Source organism: Ochotona curzoniae, unplaced genomic scaffold, assembly GCF_017591425.1.
Source record: "Ochotona curzoniae isolate NIBS_2020 unplaced genomic scaffold, NIBS_Ocur_1.0 contig_1014, whole genome shotgun sequence".
NCBI classification, from domain to species: domain Eukaryota; kingdom Metazoa; phylum Chordata; class Mammalia; order Lagomorpha; family Ochotonidae; genus Ochotona; species Ochotona curzoniae.
In genome coordinates this window covers 37586023-37609357 of record NW_024464920.1, presented here as the reverse complement: position 1 = coordinate 37609357, position 23335 = coordinate 37586023, and the positions used below count along the sequence as shown (strand labels likewise).

General features: G+C 55.7%; 1 protein-coding gene across 4 annotated transcripts; it reads right to left on the bottom strand.

The window, feature by feature from the left end:
* Window positions 1-43: 43 nt before the first annotated feature.
* On the bottom strand, window positions 44-22791 carry ITGA7 (integrin subunit alpha 7). Of its 4 annotated transcripts, XM_040990487.1 has the most exons (26): window positions 22451-22791; window positions 18362-18489; window positions 18201-18280; window positions 16341-16596; window positions 15667-15798; window positions 15330-15449; window positions 14327-14534; window positions 13987-14180; window positions 13601-13689; window positions 13345-13475; window positions 13130-13225; window positions 12903-12964; window positions 12558-12727; window positions 12018-12167; window positions 11316-11431; window positions 9882-10074; window positions 9732-9812; window positions 9561-9640; window positions 9392-9466; window positions 9120-9222; window positions 8411-8587; window positions 8141-8272; window positions 3327-3440; window positions 3010-3108; window positions 2782-2907; window positions 396-1063 (listed from the first exon to the last, which is right to left on the bottom strand). In XM_040990487.1, exons 1-26 carry the CDS (start codon window positions 22654-22656, stop codon window positions 833-835), a joined length of 3549 nt encoding a protein of 1182 aa, XP_040846421.1. In that variant the 5' UTR covers window positions 22657-22791; the 3' UTR covers window positions 396-832. The 4 variants fall into 4 exon arrangements, with proteins under 4 accessions (XP_040846451.1, XP_040846432.1, XP_040846442.1 ...); XM_040990517.1 differs by lacking the exon at window positions 15667-15798 and having other exon boundaries at window positions 44-1063; window positions 12558-12709; XM_040990498.1 differs by lacking the exon at window positions 15330-15449 and having other exon boundaries at window positions 45-1063.
* Between the last annotated feature and the right edge of the window lie 544 nt (window positions 22792-23335).

The window sequence follows — 23335 nt, the reverse complement described above, 5'->3', positions numbered from 1 at the left end:
GAGACCTTCCCACAAACACCCTCGCTCCTCTTCCCCCCACCCCACCCCCATGGCGAGCAGATCGGCTTCCCCCTGTCGTGTCCATCACTGATCTCCCACTCTCTCAGAGCCACACCCCCATCCAACAGCTCCCTGCCCCTGTCCCTTGTCCCCAACGCCCTGCCTCAGAGGATGTGACCATTAGCCTCCCAGACCCCTCAGCCATGGTCCCTATACTCCTGCTAGGTCATCTGACCCTCCTCCCTCTCCCTACCACCTTCACCTTTGCCCCCACCCCCTACCCACTGCAGAGGGGCCAGAATCCAAGACCCTGGGATGAGGGTACCCAAACTCCAGTAAAGAAGCCAGAAATTTTGTCTTCAAATATTTTTTTTAATAAATAGACAAAACCCACTAGACTAATGCACAAACTACAATCAATGGAGGGAATAAGAGAGGGGGAAAGGAATGAGGGAGGGAGAGCAGAAGGGAAGAGCTCCTGAGTTAGTCACACAAGGCCCTCCCCACCCTCCAGGCTAAGGCACTTCTGGGGAGCCAGGACCTGGGGTATTCACAGTGGGCTCCCTTCTCCCACCTTTGCATGGGGACATGCCAGCCCTGGTTACCCTGCCCAGAGTCCAATCCCTGATGGACCCCCTCTGCTCTCATCTCACAGCACACTAAAGGGAAAATGTTGGGGGGGAGGGTTCATTCCCCTTGCCAGCTCTTGGTGTGGCACCAGCAACCCCATGAGCTCTTTGCCCTCAAGGAGCCACTTCTGGGCAGCGGGAGTGGTAGTGGGGATGGGGGAGGAGTAGAGGGACACCCAGAGGCCAGGCCAGGCCAGGGGACACTAGGCAGTGGCTGGTGCCGAAGGAGCATTGGGGCCCAGCTCAGCATGCCCGTCAGCGGCCAAGATAGGGTGGGCGTCAGGGCCCTCCCGCCGGGGGCTGCCCCAGTTGTTCCGCAGGATGGTGCCTGTTTTCTCCTCCTTGAACTGCTGCCGGTCTTCCCGAGGGATCTTCACCGCGTGGTACTGGGGCACGGCAGCTTCGGGGTGCTTTGCGCGCTTGAAGAATCCCATCTGTAAGGATGAACAGCAGCCATGGCCAGTTGTCAGGAGCCAGCATGGGCCGGATCCTTGCCCTCCCCATCCGTCATCCCTGAGACAAACAGGTAACCAGTGGGCCAGCTTCCAAGGCAGTGGCAGCCCCCAAGGACCACCCTCAGGGCTAAGGCCCCAGGTTCTCACCTCCCACAAACCCAGAAGGGCCCAAGGGGCAGGAACAAAGGCCCTGAAGAGTCCCAGAACCTTGGACTTGCAAGGTTTCCACCCATGTGGGCCAGAAGACTCAACACGGCCTCCCAGCACCTAAGCAAGAACTGGAGAGGAACTGCCTCGCTCACATTCACCACGTGCTGCCACACACTGGGCAGGCCCTGGCATCCATGGACTATGGTAACCTAGTCCCTCCCTCCTCCATCCCCAGCACCAGCCCTCACACATTGGCCATGATGATGCACCTTTTTATACTCACACTGAAAAGTGCCCCAGACTCCTACATGCTTGAACTGCTTAGAAGACATGCATGGGGCCCCTGCACACCCTCACACCCCGAACCCACATGCCGTGCATGCACCAGGCTAGGCGTACTCACCACTCTGACTGCCCTCAGCATGTCTCCTAGCACTCACATCCCCTTCCATGCAACCATCTCTGCCCCACACATGCCAGATGCCTAAGTGCTAGAGTCTCCTTACATTCACACATGTACACACTACACACACATGGACACATGCTTGCACACACACAATGCACACGTTCCACAGTTACCCCACAGTCCCTGGCCCCCCAGCTTCCATGGCCGAGGGCTGCATGGCTAGATGGGCCCGGTAATAGTTGGTGGGGAAAGATGAGCTCTGGCTGCTGCGCCGGAAGAAGCCACACTGGGAGGTGGGAGGGGGAGGGGCAGAAGAGGCAGAGAATGGGAAGATGGAGGGAGGATGGTAGCCCTGCCTCTGCTCTGTCTCCAGGCCAGGGTGTGGGAAGGGGGCAAGGAACAGGCACCCTGGCGACATGAAGGGGTCAGCCACCCCATCACCACTGCTCAGACTGGCTGGACTGGACTGTGACTGGATGCACGCGAGGCTGTGCTCAGTCTGATGGGACTCCAGGAGCAGGTTGGAAGAGTTCTCCACAGAGCCCCAAGGACATGCATGGTGCCATTCGCAGTCCCAGAGGCAGCAGGTCCTCAAGGATGGGTCCAGCTGAGGGACAAGGTTCCCTGCACTGACATGTGTGTGCACGTGTGTGCATGCTATGTTGAGCCCCAGATGCCCATGTGGTTCTGTCTGCAGCTGTGTGCTCAAGTGGAGCTCCACGTGGCCAGTCCCGGAGACAGCTGTCCACACTGGCTGACCTTGACGGCCATGGTTTCCCTTCCAGTCTACACCGTCCTCCTTTGGTCGTATCAGGCCTTACTTTCCTGCCTCCCTGACTGCATCTCCATGGTCCTTCTGAAATGTGTGGAGGCCCCACAGCACCCAGCTCCCCACCTCCAGAGGTTCTGCCCCAACTCCCCTGGTGCTCCACCCAGGGCCACATCCTCACAAGCCTACCTTCTGCTGAACCCCACTGCACTGTCTCAGCTCCACACCTCTGCCTGGTCCTGCATTACAAGGCTCCCTGCCCCGACTGGATCATAAAATTCAAGATCTGCATTTGGCATCTAGATAGAGCTCCTACTACTCGCAGGTACCTGGGGAGAGAAATCTGCAGCCCCACCTCTCCCCAAGCCTCACCTTCCACAGGAGCAGAACCAGCAGCGCCAGCACCAGAAGCCCGGCCAGCACAGCCAGCAGAATGACCCACCAGGGAACTCCTTCTGCCACCACGGCCACAGGATCCAAATAGACCATCACTGGGATCTAGGGAGCAAGGGGTTAATGGGGCAAGAGCAGGAGGGGGTGGGGGAAAAGTGAGCACTGCCCCCTACACACACCCACCCCAGCCCTGCAGCACCAACTCACCACTGTGGATGCATCTCTGAGCAACAGGTTCTTGATAGAGGACTTGACTGTGATGTTGGCACGGACAATCACTTCCAAGGACTTCACAGCTGAGTACTCCTAATACGGCAAAAAGGAGATCCCTGCTCCTAAGAGCCACAGCCCCCTCCTGCCGCTCCCAGTTCCAGAAATTGTAAAGGGAATTGTGTCCAATACAGAGAATGCTTCCGTCATGGCTTGGGTTAGGAAAATGCTGCCTCTGGGAGGAATGAGCCCTACAGAGGTTCGGTTTCGGGGGAGGGAGCCAGCCAGCCCGGGTTCCCCCTAGAGGCTCTCACCTCCAGAAAGGTGCTGTTCCACAGGCGGCCCCAGACATGCAGCACAGCAGCTCGGTCAAAGCTGTAGAGTGGGCACCTGAACACCAGGCAGTTGGCCGTGCCCCGGGCACAGTCCTGGGGACAGACAGGGCTCTGAGCAGGTTACTGCAACACCCCCCACACTGAGCCTACCATGAGGCTCCCAACTTCTTTAAGATTTATTTATTAATTTGAAAGTTACATTTAGAGAGGCAGAGAGAGTTTTTCATCTGCTGATATACTCCCCCAGATGGCTGAGCCAGGCTAAAGCCAGGAGCTTCTTACAGATCTCCACGAAAGTGCAGGGTTCCAAACACTTAGGCCATTGTCTGCCAACTTCCCCAATGCATCAGCAGGGAGCTGGATGAGCAGCAGAGCAGCTGGGACTGGAAGCGGAGCCCATAGGAGATGCTAGTCCTGCAGGCAGTGTTTGCTTTATCTGGGAGGGGTAGATTCACTTTTTTTTTTTTTTTTTGAAAAAGCAGATTTAGAGCCCAGCGGCATGGCTTAGCGGCTAAAGTCCTCGCCTTGAACGCGCCAGGATTCCAAATGGGTGCCGGTTCTAATCCTGGTGGCTCCACTTCCCATCCCGCTCCCTGCTTGTGGCCTGGGAAAGCAGTGGAGGATGGGCCAAAGCTTTGGGATCCTGCACCCGTGTGGGAGACCCGGAAGAGGTTCCTGGTTTCTGGCTTCAGATCGGCGGTGCACCGGCCGTTGCACTCACTTGGGGAGCAGATCATCGGACAGAAGATCTTCCTCTCTGTCTCTCTTCCTCTCTGTATATCTGACTTTGTAATAAAAATAAATAAATAAACCTTAAAAAATAAATAAAATAAAATAGAAAAAGCAGATTTACAGAGAGAAGGAGAGACAAAGATCTTCCATCCACTGGTTCACTCCCTAAGCGGTCACAATGGCTGGAACTGACCCGATCTGAAACTAAGAGCCCCTCCTGGATCTCCCACACAGGCACAAGGTCCCGAGGCTTTGTGACATCCTCTTCTGCTTTCCCAGGATTCAAGCAGAAACCGGAAGGGAAGTGGAGCAGCTGGGACACAAACTGGTAGCCTTATGGGATCCAGGTGCTTGAAATGGGAGAATTAGTCAATTGAGGCACTGCACCAGGCCCACGTTGACAATGGTTTTACTTGATACACCACAATGCTGATCCCTCCACCACCTTTTTTTTTTTAACCCAACTTCAAACTCCATCCTCCATGAAGCTCTCCCAAACTACTCTTTAGATCCAAAGCAGCTACTTACCCCAAACCTGATCTGAGTTTAAAATGCATGGAGGTCCTGGAGGACCTCTCCTTTGACCGTAGCAGCAGAGTAACATCCCCGATCGACGCCTGTGTCCTCCAATGACCACCTAATGGACTGGGCACCTGCTGCATGCCAAAGACTTCTCTCATGTAAGCTTCACAACAGTCCTGAAAGGTGCTTGCTGTTACCATCCGCACTGCTCAAGGGAGGAAACTCAGCGTGTGGGAGGTCAGGTGACCTACCTCAGGTCACAGAGCAAGCAAAGCCAGTCAGCACTGCAACAGCTATTTAAACTCAGGCTACGGTCATCAAAGCTACACCCCTGTACAGAGCTCAGGAGGCTGTCCCACAAGCTTCCAGGGGACAGCCAAGGGCCTCACCCCTGCTCCTTTTGCCTGACCTAAAGACATTTGGCTCTGCCACCACCCAATGACCCAGCTGCCAGCACTTCCTGTTATATTCATCACATCATAATCCATATATAGAAAGTGCTTAAATTCTTTGAGTCATCTTTTATTTTGCCCCTTTTGAGCAACTCAAGAATCCTCAGTCATCTGCCGTAATTTTATATAAAAAGAATCTATTTCAGACATGTCTTTAAATGAAATAAGCCAGGCACAGACAGACACATACCACATGCTCTCACTCATACATGGAATCCAAAAGCTGAGCTTGTACAAGTAGGAAGTAGCCCAGCACCCACTGGCACTCATGAGAACCAGGATGGGTGTGGGGACAGACCAGGCTAGATCGTGGCACCCGCTGGTTCACATGAAAGTCGGTCTGGGGTCAGGCTGGGCTAGGCTATTAACACCCATTGGCAAGAATTGGAATAGGGCTAGGCCACTGTACCCACAGATGAGTGCCAGCACTGAGGGCCAACCACCAGCAATAGCACCCACCAGTATCACACACCAATAGCACACAAAGTATCTGCGGCTGAGAGCAGGCCTGTTTAGACAATTTTTTGAACTCTCCTGCTAGGCTACAGCTCCAGCTGGTGACACAAGAACTGCAGCTGGGAACAGAACAGGCCAGGCTGGATTGCAGCACCCATCAGCATATGTGTGAGCCAGGTCTGGGGTTGGGCCAGGCCAGGCCAGGCCAGTCCATAGCACACACTGGCATGACTGACAGCCAGAATAGGACACAGGCCAAGTTGAGCAGCAACACTTGCCAGTTCACATGAGGGTTGGGAGTAGGCCAGGCTAGATTAGACTGCTGCACCCAACAGAGAGGGCTGGGCCTTGGGGTGGGCTGAGCTGAGTCAGACTGTTGCACCTGCTAGAGAATGCCAAGACTGGGGGCAGGCCATATCAGACTGGGCTGCAGCACCCACTAGCATGTACAAGACCTGGAATTTGGAGTGGGCCTGGTATTGGAACTTTGGCGACTTCCTTGCTGGGCCCCTGCTTCTACTGGTGAATGTGAGAGCTGGCACTAGAGGTGGGCCAATCTGGGGGTTAATTCAAGCTAGGCTAGGCTGATGTTACCTGCTGGCAGTGCTGGGACTATGTGCAAATCGTGGCAGGCTAGACTGCAGTATCCTCTGGCAGGTGTAAGATCTAGAGCTGGGAGTGGGTCTAGTAGGAATAATGTGGGCCTTTCAAATAAATAAATACATCTTATTAAAAAAAAATAGAAGCTTCTCTAGAGCTGGCCTGGAGGTGCAGCGGATTAAGTTATAGAATGCAACACTAGCATTCCATGAGTCTCACCTACTTCACTTCTGATCCAGCTCCCTGCTAATGGCACGGGAAAGCATCAGATAATGGCAGAAGTACTTGGTGCCCTTTCAGCCATGTGGGAAACCGAGATGGAGTTCCTGGTTCCTGGCTTCAACCTGGCCCGTCCTGACCTTTCCAATCATTTGGGTAGTGAACCAACAGATGGAATATTTCCTTTCCTTGTTTTTCTTTCTTTCTTCCTTTCTCTCTTGCTTTCAAATAAATAACCTTTAAAGAAAGAAACGTTAAAAGGGCAGGGCAGGGAAGGGAAAGAAAAGAACAAGGGGGTTAGCACTGCGGCATATCAGGTAAAGCTGCCACCTGCAGCGCCAGCATCCCATACGGGCACCAAGTCCTGGCTGCTCTACTTCTGATCCAACTCCCTGCTGTGAAAGCAGAAGAGGACCCAAATACTTCAGCCCCTCCACCCAAGTGCGAGACTCAGAAGAAACTCCTGGTTCCTGGCTCAGCTCCAGCCATTGCGGCCATGAGGGAGTAAACCAGGAATGGAAGATCTCTCTCCCTCTGTGCCCCCCCAATGTAAATCTTTCAAATAAACAAACAAATCTCTTAAAACAACAACAAAGTCAAATAAAACAAATAGAAACGAAAGTTGCAGAACTGCTCAAAGAGGACAGACTTCGTGAACCACATGTAACACATCACGATTTTAAAGCTTCATGCTTTGGACATCTTAGAAATCAAACACCTAGCCCTGCACAAACTGACTTATTTGTTCTAAAAGCGTTCAGAAGAACAACAAACAGATCCACAGTTGGCTAGTACATCCCCATAAATCATAATGTTTTATAGAAATATGGGGAGACACCCCGATCAGTGGTCCACATGGGTGTGCATCTGTCTCAACTATGTAAACATCATCAAAAATAAAATAAATCTACCCTTAAAAAATAAATAGGGCCCAGTACAGTAGCCTAGCGGCTAAAGTCCTTGGCCTTGCACATGCCAGGATGCCATACGGGTGCTAGTTCTAATCCTAGCAGCTCCACTTCCCATCCCGCTCCCTGCCTGTGGCCTGGGAAAGCAGTCAAGGATGGCCCAAAACCTTAGGACCCTGCATCTGTGTGGGAGACCCAGAAGAAACTCCTGGCTTCTGTTGGCTCAGCTCCAACCTTTGCAGCCAGTTGGAGAATGAATCAACAGACAGAAGATCTTTCTCTCTGTATCTCCTCCTCTCTGTAGATCTGACTTTGCAGTAAAAATAAAATAAAGTTTAAAATAAATAAACAAACAAATATGGGGAGAAGGTGGCTGGTCAGCCGACTTTTGCATCTGGACGAAACACACTGGGGAGGGCTTCTCTCGCCATACTGGCAGGCTCCTTCCACAGGTTTTGCCCCTCCACAGGTTTTGAGTTCATGCACTGTCCAATTACCCAGATAACTGACCATCCCATGGCTTTTTTTTTTTTAGGGCTCTAATCACATGCCCTTATTCATCTAATTTTCTCCTGAGAGACAGCACTCCTCTGTCAGCCCTCTCCCTCAAATGACATAACAGCCAGGACTAGGTCAAGTCCAGTCAAGAGCAAGGAACTCAGCAGATGTCCCATAGGGCAAGAGGGTCCCAATCACTGAAGCCATTACCCACTGTCTCCCAGCAAGGCCTGGCACCCATGTATTCTAACCTGGGGCACAGGCATCATTCCTAGTGCCCCATACCCACCACAGGTGTTGAGGGTCCCCTCCTTGGACGCTGAGCACCCTGGAGCTCCGAGACCCATGGCATCCTCCAGCACACCATGCACCACCATTCCTGAGGTACCCCTCACCCCGTCCTCACCAGAGTGATGTTTTTCTTCTTCTCTAGGGAAGCCACTGGCCACCAGGATGTGCTGGGCTCTAGCTGCTCTTGAGGCTCCTGTGGCACTGGCGGCTCCAACTCCCGCCGCCTCCTACCCCTGCCACCTGCTTTCTGGAGATAGGGAGGGGGTGCCCAATGACTGTCCTGCAAACACAGCAATCAAGACCACATCTCCTCCCATCACCTTCCTCCCAGCCTGCCATCTGTGCACACTCCCCCCGCCTCCCCTTGACCTTGCCTGAGCCTCACCAGGCCAAGGATGTTGGGCCTGGGAGAACAAAGCCCTTTCTGCCCAGGCCCCTGCCCGCCCTCGAGCTCCACTCTCATGGGGTACAGCAGCCACTTCCCATTGGCGATCTCATGAGGCCACATAATGTTGAGGAAGGCAGAGCCCAGCGTGTTGAGTGACTGGCCTTGGTTGGAGACCTGTGGGTACCAGACAGGATGGATGGAGCTTGCTTTCTGAGCAGACGCTGAATGCCCAGAGCTGGAAGGGAACAGGCGCTAAGCAAGAACCTCAGGAAGCAGTTTCAACCAAGACTCAGAGGTCTAGGTTCCATCTGCTGCCATTCTCTCTGCCTCTACCCTCCTACCTCCAAATTCAGTAAAACCACTGTGGTGCCATGTGTATGAGGAGGCACCAGCCAAGCAAAGGCAGAGTTCCAGAAAGAAGCCTCAGCCCTGCCCCACATGCCCACGCTCTGGCTGAGGTCCCAAGCAGACTCTCCCCTAGGCTCTCCCAGCCCACTAAAAAATAACCAGGAAAGTGTTGACTATGGCCCCAGTATCTGCCTATAGCCCAAGTCCACATGCACGACAGAGGCCTTGAACTTGCTGAACTACATAGGAGAGTCCTCCCCTTCCCCCGCCTCCCCGGAAACTGAGCCCATGGGACATGTCTCAGCCTCTCCTCTGTGGGATGGGGGACCATGGAGAAACCACACACCAGGATGCTCACCGTGACCTCATACTTGACCTCACTCCCCACATCCTGTTCAAACCGCATGGCACTTTCACCCCTCACCACACCAGAGAAAAAGAGTTGCTGGGGAATGGCCGCCCTGGTATAGAGGGGATCAAAACAGGGGCTGAGGAGGCCCGGGATTTGGCCTGAAGAAGCGTTGGGAGGGCAAGCGTGATGCAGAACCAACCAGGGTTTAGGAGTGGCAATATTCACCCCCCTGCCCGCCCGCTCTGCAGCAGAGGCGGCCACTTTGGGGCACAACTTACCCTGCAATGGACAGCGGCAGCTCAATGAAGACACGAGCTCGAGCAAACGTGGGGTGTAGCTCCTGCTTGCTGATCCTGGTGTGAGACAGACACACACCGACACCACCAGAGGTCGGTGAATCCACTCCAGCAGCCCCAGCCTCCCCCGACAAGGCACCACCGGGCTTACGTGGCCAACAGCAGCTCCACCTCCAGCTCCGTGGTCTCAATCGTGATGGCTGAGGTGCTGAGGATAAGGTAGAAAGTGACCTGTCCAGGGGGTGGAATGAAGTAAGGGTCAGGGGAGAGCTGAGGGTTCAAGGGGCAGCCACTCCAAGAACGGGAGGGCAAGCATGCCAACCTGAGCCCCTCTCTTCATGGGATTCCCCAGCTCGCACTCAACATGGGACGCATTCTCATTGGACAGACAGAGTGGCTTCTCCTGCAAAGAAGAGAAGGAGTCAGTTTAGGGTCCCTGGGGACCCCACCCTACCCTACCCTGGAGACTTACCACAGGATCATGGGCACGGACTCCCGAGTAGCGCAGAGACGCAGGGAGGGTGACCAGGAGCTGGGCTTCATGGGCATCGTCACCATCAGCCTGGGGCTGGGCTGGGTCCGAGGGCAGGTTGGTGACCGTGAGCTCCAGGCCAATGACCGGCTGCCCGCTCATGGCAAACAGGGCTGTCGTTCCATCGGCATCCCTAAAGGGTCAGGGTCCCACTCACTCTGGGCTGGCAAATCCTTCCCATCTCGCCCCCTCACAGTCACCTGCCCAGGGCATGAGGTTTCCTCCCCAGGCTCTCTCCACCCCAAGTCTCCCAAATCCAGCCCATGCCCTGGGTATTTCCATGATGACTAGAAGATGAGGGACCTCAGTTCTCAGCCCAACTCTGCCCCTTACTTAGCCTCAGCTAGTAACTTACAAACCAGAACTCATGAACCCTACCACACAGAGCTGGCCAAAGAGCATGCCAGGAACTTCAACCAGTTCATGGAAAACATGCATTGCCTTTTAATCCAACCAATCTTTCCAATCTTTTAATAGAATTGAGAGGTATGTTGATGCACTGGTTGTCATAGCAGTTCAGATCCCTGCATCCCTCATCAAACCGCATGGATCACCTACCCAGCTCCAACTCCAGCTTCCTGCTAATGTACATGCGCCCCGAGAGGCGGTGGTGGGGCTCAAGTAAAGAGGCCCCTGCCACCCACGTGAGAAACCAGGACTGAGTTCTTAGCACCCACTCACCCAGCCCAGACCCAGCTGTTTCGGACATTTAGGGAGTGAACCAATGGATGGGTGTACCCTCTCTCTCCCTCTCTGCCCCTTGTCTCTCTTTCTCCTCACCCTACCCCCTGTCCCACCACATCTTGGATAAATTTTAAGATTTTTTAAAAAGACAAGTCTGGTGCTGGCACCTTAGTATAATAGATTAAGCTTTTGTTGCATTGCTGGCATCCCATATGGGCACCAGTTGGTGTCCTAGCTGCTCCACTGCCAGTCTAGCTCCCTGCTTATGGCCTGGGAAAGCAGCGGAAGATGACTCAAGGATTTCAGCCATGTGAGAAAACTGGAAGAAGCTCCAGACTAGTCCAGCTCTGGCCATTTTAGCCATTTGAGAAGTGAATCAGCAGATGGAAGATTTTTCTTTCTCTCTCTCTTTCTAACTCTGCCTTTCAAATAAAAATAAATAAACCTTAAAAAGAGAGAGAGAAAAGTTTATTTGAGCACAAAAAAGCTTGAGAGCTGTGCATGATTTTCATAACACACACTTCTTGGACTTCCTGAGGACCCCCAGTACAATGTATCCTGTGACGTGTTACTATCCCTCTCCACAAACACCCTGACTCCCTTCTCCCACTCCTCTGAATGGTGAGCTGGCCCCCAGCCCTCTGGCCTCCTGCAGGGTCCCCCTCCCCCAGCTGCTCCCCACCCACTCACATGGGCAGAGGCTGGCACTCAGTGTCGCTGACCCGGACGCAGAAGCGGGCATGCACCAGCTGCAGGTTGCTCTGGCAGATCTTGTCTTCACCACAGCCTTGCTTCAGGAAGTTGATCTGGGGACAGACGTGACAAGAAGGTCCCTCCAAGAGGCCCACATGTCCCCACAGTACACAGCAAACTGTGTAAGAGCATTACAGGATACACCGCACGTCAGAGCCCACGCTCAGATTTGATGTTTGCTCGGCTGTGTGACTTAGGGCTCGTTACCTAACTGCTCTGAGCTGGGCCCTCATCAGTAACATGACAGCTGCATCACCAGGCTATGGTGCAGACCAGCAGGCTGGTCCCCAGGGAGGCCATGTGCCCCTAGCCTCATCTACATGAAACTGCATGCCAGCTGCCAACATGAAGAGACAAGGAAGACACCATGGCTGGGCTGATCCTGAGAGTCACACCTCCCCCTTCCAGATGAACTGGATCAGGGTGACTTAAGGACCCTAGAGGCTAATTTGAAAATGGCAAAAAAAAATCCTGACATTCTGGGTCCCTGGGTGCCTGCTTGGGGGGAGATGGCAGCTGGGTTAAGGAATGAGTGAAAGAACTGTGCAAGCTACTAATAGGCATCCCTAGGCAAGGAGTGACCATGACCATGGTCCTTCCAGGCTCCTCTTCTTGCAAAAAAACAGAACTGGCACTCACCTCTGACCTCTGAGTGCTGGGCTGGTGGGCATTAAGGATGGGTGCCACTGGGGGTAGCCCCCGACCAGGAACCTGCCGCCGCAGCCGCGGAGTCTGGAGACTGTAGGCTAAGGTCACCACAATGGCCCGAAGTTTGTCTTTGACGTTGTCCTGGGGGTTGCAGGAAAGGAGTTGCTCTTCACTGGAACAATCTCTAGGCCCCAGCCTTGCCCCTAAAGCCTCAGCCAGATCCAGGACAGACTCAGGAGAGCAATGATACAGAACTGAGCCATGAGAGGGAGAGAGCTGGGGCGAGGGCAGGGGGCAGACAGGAACCCAGACAAGGGCTTCCAGGACGAGAGGAGATGACTGAGCCAGCCACCTGGACCTCCAGGGAGATGTAAAGGGGTGATTAGTGGGGAGGAAAGGAGCTGGGCAGGCGGCTTCTCCAAGGTCTAGCTTGTGGAAGGGCATGAGAACATGCTGGGGAGGAAGGCATGGAGGAGGTGAGCGCCTGTGGCAGTGCTGACTACTTTCCCCCGCTCCCCACCCCAGGGCCACCTGCAGCTGCAACATGTTGTCTTTGCAGACACGGTCCCGTTGATGCCGCAGCCACACGGTGCCTGACGCCTGGTGCTTGGGGTCATCCGGGCTGCGGTTCAGGAAGGTCACCCGAGGAACCTGGCCACGGAGCCTCCGGTCCGTGTCACCATCTAACATGTACTCCAGGGCTGTGCAGTGTATGGGGGACAGGAAGGGGCCACTGAGCGGGGAACTGCTCTAGCTGATCCCACCCCCAGGATGTTCTTCTGGCTGTGTTCAGAAATGACCCCTGGACGCACCTCCTTGGAAGGCTGACCACGTGGCCGGTGGGTGGGTGGGTGGATGGAAGGAGGTGTCACTCACCTACGGCAGGGCTGTAGCTGTCGGGGGCGGCCATGTAGCTGAAACAGATTCTCAGCTCCACACTGCAGGGACCAAGGGGAGCTCCTGAGCCAAATCGGGCTCATGGGGCCCAAGGGTCCAGCCCTTCCACTGCCCAGCCCCCATGCAGGGCAAGAAAGGCAAAGCTACCATGGGAAACTGCACCCTGCAGGCTTCCGCTGCCCCTGCCCCCACGGGCCCATCCTCACCAGACAGACTGGCCCCCGGCACAGTTGGGCTGTTCCAGGTCGATGGCTTCAGGGGCAATGAGGACCTCATGGGAGACATGCAGGACAGGTCTGGCCCTGAAGGTGCCAGAAACATAAGGGTGTGGGTGAGCTCGTAACCCCTGAGCATCATACTTGGCACTGGAGGTGGGCACAGGGGGCATGGGGCAGGGAGGGTGGGAGCAGGTGCTGCTCACCGGAAGAGCACCGCAGTGTCGACCAGGGAGCCCACCAGGAGGTCGGGGTAGTGGTTCCCATCTACATCCAGGCCGCCGGACAGGGAGTAGCCGAAGCTCCTCCGGAGGCCCACAGCCTCGCCCTCCAGCACCTGGAGACCAGATGTCAGCCTCTTTTCTCCTCCTCTCGCCTCCCTTCCCCCAGACTCAGCCTCCCTGACCACCCCAAGCCCTTATCTCACCTTCACTCACTCCCCCACACCACCACTGCCCTCACCTGCGAAGCATTAACCACAAGCCCCAGGCTGCTCCCATGGTAAATAAAGACCTTGCCGGCACCATCAAAGGGGGCACCCACGGCGATATCTGTAGGGGTGGGGAGGTAAGTGTCACACTGGCTGGGGGATGGGGGGCACACGGTCCAGACCTCCATTTTCCCTCAGCCTCCCAGTTCTCAACCAGCCTCCCAGTTACCAACCTGCCCCTAGCCATATTTACTCCTCTCAGCCACTCCCTGCATGCAGATGCCTTCAGCTCAGAAGGGTCAAGGTCACAAAGCAGGAAGCTCCCTGAATCCACAGAAGACCCACCAAACCCCTGAGGGGTTTTTCTGTACCCACCCTCTTGTGCCCCACTGCCCCCCACTGGAGGGAGCCTTCCCACCTGGGAAGCCATCCTGGTTCAGGTCTCCAAGGACAGCCAAGCTGATCCCGAACATGGAGTCAGGGGAGCCACAGAGTCGGAGTGAGGGGACATCAGCCCAGTGACCGCCCTGGTTCAGGTACACGTACACAGCTCCTCCCAGCTCTTCTTGGCGCTCATAGAAGTAGGGGGCACCCACTATCAGGTCTGGCCAGCTACAGACAGAGGAAGAGCAGTCAGTGCCCAGCCACCCTGGCAAAGGGACTCCAGCAGAGGAGGGGCCAACGGCGGCCATGCATTGACCCCTGGGCCCAGCCTCCCTTGCCCCGACCCGGGCTCCACTGCCCTCACCCACAGTTACCCATCACTGTTGAGATCGGCCACAGCCAGTGAGTAGCCAAAGCCAGAAGTCAGGCGTTCCCCTGTCAGCAGGACTTCAGGCACCAAGCGACTAGCACTGTCCTTGCGCAGGATGACCACGGCACCCTTGTGGTTGGCACGGGGGGCTCCTGCCACAAAGCTCAGCTCCTCAGCACGCATCAGCCCCTTCCCTGAGTCAATGGAGAAACCTGGGGCGAGGCAGGGCAGTGAGGGGCAGGTAGCAGTTGGAGCCACTTGCACATTTGCTTCCCACAAGGCTCAGAAGGCAAAGGTGGGCCACAGCCCCCTCCCACCAACTCCTGTCCCCTCCCAACAGGTCTGAATGTCTCCCAAGTCACGGCTGCCCAGGTTTTCTCCCCCTTCAGGGGCCTGGCAGCCCTCCCACACCTGCTTGGCTCAGGGACTACAGTTTGGCTCCAGAAAATGTGATAAGACAGAAAGGCACCAATGGAGACACCAGGTGGCAGGGCAGAGCTGAGCACTCGCCCACACCCATCCAGGAAACTGGAGCAGAGGTGCTGGTCTTCACCTACCACCTTGGTGGGGCCAGGTTGTGGGACAGGTTTCACCTGACAAATGGATGCATAGATGGCAGAGGCAAGGGCAGCAGGGGGCAGCTGGAGCTTGCTCTTCCAGCTCTGCAAAGGGCTGCGATAACAGTGAGAGGCACTCCTCCCCACCCCAAAGCAAGACCTGTCTCCAGCAGGTGCATCCCTCCACCCACCCCCAAGAAAGCCAGTCCCCCCAAGAGATGCGGACCTGCCTCCCAGCAACAACCATTCCCCTCCCTTCAGCCTGCAACCTGGCTCCTTCTCCACAGAGATGTCCCCGCTAACCCCAGACACCATCATCCTGGAAGCCTCCTCACTCAAGGCCTGGCAGCTAAGCCCAGTTCTTTCAGGTAATTTAGACCCAACTTGTGTGGGAGCTGTGGGAGGGACAGAGCAGGCAGCAATGTTCCCTGGGAAGACAAGCTTACAAACCTAAGTAGCTATTCCGGGCCAAGTCTCCGGCTGGTCCTGCGAGCCGGTCAGCAGCGTCCAGCGTTTTATACACCAGCTGGTCAGGGTCTGAGCTATCAATGTTGGTCACAAAAAGCAACCCTATGGGGGCGAGTGAAGGGGAGGAGACAGCAGGGAAGGAACACCCAGAGGAGGAGACAGAACCAGGCAGCAGGGGAGGCATAGAAGACAAGGTAAAAAAAGAGACAAGACCAGGGAGATAACGAGCCAGACAGAGACAGCAGGAGGGGAGCACGGAGAGGGAGGAAGAGAGGAGTAGAAGGTTAGAGAGCTTCTGGGCCAGGGAGGGGAGCCCTACCAAAGTAGCTGTTGGCAGGGACCGGGATGAGGCTGGGGTCTTGCTCCTTCTCCCCCCCTGCCTCGTAGGGCCCGTCGTCCAGGTATGCCAGGTCCGCCGAGCCCTGCACACAGAGCTGCACCCTGGCCGTGCCTGCAAGGACAGTTGTGTCAGTGTCCACGGCCAGGAGAGAGTGGCAACCCCTTCCTGCCCAACACAGAGAACCTGGGGGAAGCCCCTTGCTTTTGCCAGCCCTGCCTCCACCCTCTCTCCAAGCCCATGCTTTCTGGGGTCCCCTGTATCCCCACTGCAGACCCAGCATCACACTCACCGGGTGTCAGCTCAGCCAGCGGCAGCGTGCAGAGACGGGAATGGCAGTGATGAGGTGAGGGTGCTGTGCTGGAGCATGCAAGCCCCCACTGTGCATTGGGGGGCCCCTGCCAGCATGTGGAGCGGTGCCCGGACATGCTAGGGAGAGGAGGTGCCCCTGTTCATGTGTGTGTGTGTGTGTGTATACAAGCAACATGGAGATGGAGGTGGAGACGAAGGTGGGGTGAAGGTGCAGGTGCAGGGGAAGGCAGGGCCCCAAGGTTCCAGAAACTGGTGGTCATGCTTGGCCGGGTACTGCCCCTGTGCCATCCCCTGGGGTAAGAGAAGGTCTTGGTCCCTTCCTTCCCTCCTTGAGAAGCACTCACCCTTCCAGTTAAAGGTTCCCGGTGCCCCAAAGAGGAGGTAGTGGCTGTCAGGAGAGAAGGCAGCGGCTGTGCCCTGCTGGCAGAACCCAAACTGTTCGTGGCCTTGGGGACGTCCCTCGCAGAATTTCCACTCCCCACCATCCAACTCATCACGAATGGCCAGGTCCTGGCTTAGCACAAAGCAGCGACCAATCACGTCCCGTGTCTCCAGGATCTGGTCCACGCGCTGCCTTGATTCATATCGATGTGCACAGGTCTGCAGGAGAGAGCAGAGCAGGGATCAGCAGAGGGTTTCCAGTGTGGACCAAAGACCAGGCTGAGGCACAGCGGCCACAAGCAGACATCCAATAGACACTGGCACAAGTGTGTGTATGTGTGCACATGAACTCCTAGATTGGCAACACCAGCCACCTAAGATCCTCTCTACCTACTTCCTTGCCCTCCCAGGAAGAGACATCCTTGTTCCACATTCTGCCTGGGCATCCAGATACATGACCCAGCCAGCACACAGGACACGTGGCTCCTTGATCATACGACGATCCTGCGACAAGATCTTTGTAAGCACAACCATCTTATCTATACAGAACTTCCTTCTGCACTCTCCAGGTATTCCTGATTTCCTAACATCCGGCTCAAATCACCCCAATGATAGGAACCATCTCTCTCCACTGCTCAGAACTTAGAGACCCATGGCTGCACCCCTTACTTCACAGTAACCACAAGCCACCCTTGTGCTGGTTACCGTGTGCTGTGCACATTGCTGAATGACCCGCAGGGAGAGAGACAGACACAAAAAACAAGAGAAGGAAGGTCTCCGTGAATACTTGCAGGCACCAGTCCGGCCTGTGTCTTTGCAGCAAAGAGGACAATGTCCAAGGGTCTGAAAGGGTCTCAGGGGTGCAGTAGATGGTCTAGCACTTAGATGCCTGGGCATATTGGAAGACCTGGGTTGACACTGGCCTCCGGCTTCCTGCTAACACAGACCCTGGGCAGCAGCAATGAGGACTCCAGCATGCAGATCCCACTACCCGCATGGGAGACCTGCATGGCATTCCCAGCCTCCAGCTTCAGCCCCAGCCCAACCCTAGCTGCGGTGGGCATTTGGAGAGTGGACCTGCAAATAGAGGAGCATGCTGTCTAGCTATCAATCCATCTATCTGCTTCTCAAATAAATAAAAATTGTATTAAGCCACCACTTGGGACACCCACAGCCCACTTGATTAAGATTCAGCTACTCTGCTATCTACCCAGCCTCCTGCTAACACACATGAGAGGCAGCAAATCATGGCCTGAAGGACTTGGGTTGGCTCCTCTCACCAAGTGGGTGGCCCAGAAGGAGTTGCTGGCTCCAGACTCCCAGCTTCTGCCCGGCCCATCCTTAGCTATTGTAACACATTTGGGGAGTGGGCCAGTGGATAGGAAATCTATCCCTCCCTCTCCCTGTCACTCTGCCTTTCAAATAAAGAAAATTTTTTAAATAACTAAGATAAATTGTGTATGGATGGATGATTAGATGTTTTTTAACTTAGAAGGAAAGGAACCATGTCTTACACTTTTGTTCATTTCTCCCAAGGTCCAGGAATCACACCCTGTGCTCACACACACATACACGAACACACAGTATTATATATACTGTGCACATGTGGTATACACACCTGGTACACACATGCAAACCACACACCACAGTGCATGTGCTGTACACACACGTGCAGTATATGCAAACAGCATACATGTACTGTGTACACGTGGTACACCCATATGCACATGATACATACATGGTACATATACATGGCGCACACACACATACGCTACACATGCACACACATCACCCCTGTACTCAGCGCCCTTCACCATACTCACGACAATCTTGCCCCCAGGCCCCTGGCTCCGAACGCTGACTCCCAGCCACTGGTTCTCCTTGCTCTCCTTGCGCACATCAGCTGGAGGCAGGACACAGTGGGTCAGAGACAGGAAGAGGAGGCCAGGGCCTCTCCTCCCTGCTCCCCTGCTCCCTCTTGCACCTCCACGGTCGATGTCCACTCGGTAGCAGTCTGTTTCCTCCAGGCTCAGAGGGCAGGCAAAGAGGCCTCCGGTGCGGTTCGCCTGCTGCCCAGGGAGGGCCAGGGCCTGGGGGGCACCCACCAGCAGCCTACATAAAAGGGTGGGGTCAGGTGTTAGAGGTCCCAGTGTTCCAACCTCCCCAGAGCTGCCTAGACCCAATCCCTTGTTGAAGGGCTCAAGAGGAATGCAAAAGGCAGTAACTTCTAACCCTGGCAGGAAACATTAAGGCAGCCAGCCCTGTGATCCATGCATGACAGACCGACGCACCTCACAGGACAAGGTTTCGACATGCGCAGCAGCTATGCGTACAAGGGCACAACCACAGCAACCCAGCAGCCCAGCTAGCATTGCCGCCTGTTCCCTGCACCTGTTCCTTACCAGGCCCCACCCACCCAACTGCTTGGCCCTGGCCCCAAGCTCTACCCTCCTTCCCAGCACCAGGCAGGTTGAAACCCTGCCAGAAATGCCAAGAATTCTGGGAGCAAAAGTAAGGGGGGCCCAAACTGGCACGTCCAGGGACCTCTGGGACCAACTACAGACAAGAGACTGCAGACACGCTTGCTTCTGCCTCCTGTGAACTCAGCAGGGCCCTCACCCTCCGGCAGGCGGCCCCAGCAGGTCTAGATTCTGTCAGTCACCCCGGCTGGTACAGAGGCAGGAACAGTGTCCCATTCTGCCTCCAGCCACCACCCTCCTCCCCAATTCCCAAATCCCCTTCCCCTGCTGCCTTCTCCTCCTGCCTCCCCTCAGACACTTTCTCGGCGGGATGAGGGTCTGTGAGCACAGCCAAGGCCCTCCCTGGGTCTCCTGAGGCTGAACTCCCAGGCTGAGGGGAGAGGGAGCAGGCGCAAAGAGGTGGTGAGTGACCTGACGCCCAGCTGGCCATGTGGGTTCCCTGCAACAATGGCAGCAGGCCTCCCTTCCCCTCTCAAGTTCCGGATATCCTCCTGTGGGGAGAAGGGGGGCAAGGCCCAAGACCATGCCAGGCAATATTGCAGGCAGGCATCTGTGGGGCACTGGGCCAGGGCTGACTTGGCACAGCGTGTTGGCGGGGAGGGAGGGCTCAGAGCCATTCTCCCTTCCCGCAAACGCCTCTGAACAGCTGTCACCCCGTGTCACAGCCAGTGAGTAAGAGCGAGAATGGGAGAGGGAGAGAGTGGTAAGGACAAGAACAGCCATGTAGCATCATTTAACAGCTACTTGCTGAGAAAAAAAGCAAGCAATATCTATCCAGCACCCACAATGGGGCAGGTCCCAGGCTAGACCCACGTTTGTCACTCTCCATGCCACACGCAGGCACCAGATGAGACAAGCCCTCCACAATGACAGAAGGAAGGATTCTGTTCTTGTCTTTCTGATGATGCTAAGCCTCCAGGCTGGAATGCCCATCCACTTTGGCTAACTCTGGTTGCTTGTCAGCCCACCCCCCGCCCCCCAGTGACGGGGCCAGCTCCAGAGTACTGAGAATGGAAAAGTAAAGGGGGCACGAGGTTGTGGGGGGGTACCCTGAGCAGAAACAGAAACTGGGGGACAAGACCCCAGGTGAAAGAATGCCGACCTTCAGACAAGTCCACAGCTTCCCCTCCACCTCCACTCTTCCTCACCACCTCTGTGCCTAGGACCGCTGCTGCCAGCTTACTCATCTCTGTGCTCCTCCCATGGGAAGCGTCAGGGTCCACACAGTGCCCCAGCAGGTCAGGACACAGCAAAGCCCTCAAGACAGCTAGAGATCCTCTACTCACACCTCCCCTGAAGGCCAAGAGCAGGAAGGAGGTTGAGAGGAAAGACCCAGAGTGCGTGGATGTGCTCAGCCCCTCCCCTGCCCTGCAAATAGAGGATCCCTCTGCGGAACAAGCACCCCCGCACACAGCCTCTGCCCCGGCCACATGCTCCCTCCTGGCTTCCGCCCTGTGAGTTCAACCATCCCAGGCCTGCACACGAAACAGTAGCCACAGCCACAGCCACTGCAGAGAGAAAAGCAAAGCAAGTGTGCCAGGGTGGCTGCACTATTCCCTAGCCTTGGGAATCACAATACAAGGTCAATAACGCTTCTACCAGACCCACTATGCACAGGACAATAAAACTCTTACCCCTTCCACAACTCTGCTAGATCATACTACTATTTATCTCCTTTTTACCATCAAAGGAAGAATAAGACCATGAGGCCGAAACCATGGAGCAAGCTGGGTCTCAAAGCCTCATCTTGGGGTTACACTCAAAAGCATAAAAAGGGGTTGACATTGTGGTGCACTGGGTCTGCCTGCCATACCATCATACAAGTGCCAGGTTCAAGTCCTGGCTGCTTCACTTCAAATCCGTCTCCCTGCTAATGTGCTCAGGAAAGCAGCAGAAGATGGCCCAAGGGCTTAGGCCTTGCTACCCATGTGAAAGTTCTGGATAGAGTACCAGGGCCCTACTCCCTCCCCGCTGCCTCGCCTTGTTAGATCCATTTGGGAAATGACCACGCTCTCCATCATCCCATCTTTCAGACACATTTTAAAAATAAATCAAGAGGGCCGGCAGCATGGCCTAGCGGCTAAAGTCCTCGCCTTGAATGCACCGGGAACCCATGTGAGCGGTTCTAGTCCCTAGCAGCTCTACTTCCCATCCAGCTCCCTGCTTGTGGCCTGGGAAGGCAGTCAAGGACAGCCCAGTGCTTTGGGATCCTGCACCCGTGTGGGAGACCTGGAGGAGGTTCCTGGCTCCTGGCTTTGGATCGGCACAGCACCGGCCGTTGCGCTCACTTGGGGAGTAAATCATCGGACGGAGGATCTTTCTCTCTGTCTCTCCTCCTCTCTGTATATCTGACTTTGTAATAGAAATAAATAAATCTTTAAAAATAATAATAAATCAACAAAGAAAGAGGGAAGGAAGCAGTCCTAAAAAACATCACCCTGAAATTCAAATTCTAGGGCCTGGCCTCTCACTTACCACCAAGTGCCAGGACTCCCCCTGATGGAGCCAAAGTGGGGCTGGGCATCAGAACCCTGGGAAATGCCCCCAGCTGGGCCCTGGGAGACAGAACCAGGGACCACCTTCAGAGAGGAGGGGGAATGACAAGAGACCAAGCTATTAAAAATAACCTAGAATTTGCCTGGAAATAGCTCAGAGAGTTCAGCATGTCCTAAAAAGGCCTCCGGTCCTGGAACTCTGGCAGATGAGGGAATAAGGGAGGGAGGAAAGGAGAAGGGGAGGGCAAGAGACAGAGAGGCAGGAAGCAGAGGGAAGGTGGGACCCAGGAGACAACAAAGTCAGTTGCTTTCCATCTCCTCCCTCCCAGAGAGTCTGGGGGGGTACTGATGATGCTCCCAGGGGGGTTATCCCCCTGACCTCAGGTGGGTGGGTAAGGAGGAAGGAGCTGTTTCCCCCACTTCCTGCCCCCAGGCCAACAGGAGGAAGAGAGGGCAGTCCCTGTGGACAACACTGATCCCAGTAATGGACACTTAGTGAGGCTTAGACACTGGCCCAGATCATAAAGCCCCCTCAGGAGGAGATGGGAAGCTCTCTTCCCTTCCTGCTCTTCTTTGTACACCTGCAGCCAGAGCCAAGGATACAGGAAGCATGACTGACGCTGGCTGCACACACAGGAGCATCCATCACCCCAGGGAGTCGAGGGGTGTCCTACATCCTTTACAAAAATAACTGCTATTTGCCTATTGGCTCTCACTCCTCCCTATTTCTCCCTCCTGCTCAGATGCCCACATTGTTAATTTCCTATAGAGGAGGAAGGGAACAAGCCAAACCAGTCAGCATCCCCAACATCCTTCTGGGATCTCTACGGTTGATGCTTTGACTACTTTGGGGACTGTGCTTTTCACACCTTCTGGCACCAAACCACCTTCTGCAGCTAGCCAGACACTTCTGGGTCCGCTCCCCATCTACGATGACATGGGGCCATGGATCTTGGGTCTCAGGGTCTGGGAGTCGTGGCTGCTCCCCACTCTGGATAGAGGAAGCGGGCTGGGACGTGGGATGTCTGAGAGAAAGAGTGGGGGGGGGGGGGGCAGAGGATGGTCCGCACAGGCGGGCTGGTGTGGCGACTCACTCACCAACTCTGGGGTCGGGGTTGCAGTTGTTGGTGCAGGGCCACGGAGAAGCCGAACAGACTGTCGGGCTCGCCTTCCTTGCGCAGGGCGCCCATCACATCCAGATTGAAGGCAACAGTCCGTTGGAAGAGCAGTCCCAGAAGCAAAGAGCCAACAAAGTAGCAAGTCCCCGGGACCCTCCAAGGATAGCGGCTCCAAATCCCGGCCATGAGCCCAGCCAAGGGCGCGCTGCCCGCAAGTGCAAAGAAATTCCCACGTGCCCCCGCGTGCCCCGAGCCCCTGCTCTCCGCAGGCCAGGCGCCTCTCTGGTCTCCAGAGTCTGGCTGGTCCCTCGGGCGTCTCCCAGCCTTTCACCACGCCACGGCTTTCTACCCCGGCCCTCGGGCGCCCCAGCACCCGCTAGAGCAAATGCGGCAGCCGCAGCTCCAGTGTCCACTCTTGCTTCAGCCTCCCCGCCTGAGGGGTGCGGGGGAGGGCACCCAGGCCCCGCCCAGACCCCGCCCCTCGCTCCCGCAGCAGGTGGAGAGCTGAGCGCGCGCAGCAGAGAGATGCCCAGGCCAGCGGCTCCCGGAGGAGGGCGGGAGGATGTGGAGTGAGGGTTGGCCTTTCTCCCCACTACCCCGGAGTCCAACACCAGCTCCCGCCTCTCGTGCAATGCACGCTCCCGCTCTAGCCCTCACCCTTACCCCTGGCGGTGGAGGCGGCGCCTAGGAATGGGGCGGGAGAAAGGAGGACAGAGGGAGAAGGAGCCAGGAGAGAAGTGAGAGAGACTGAGAAACAGCCCAGGCAGAAGGAGGCGGATGAACGAGAGCAGTCCCGGCCATCCACGAGGACGCTTCGAAAAGTTCTTGGGAAAGAGAGTTACAAGACAAGGTTATTTTTGAAATC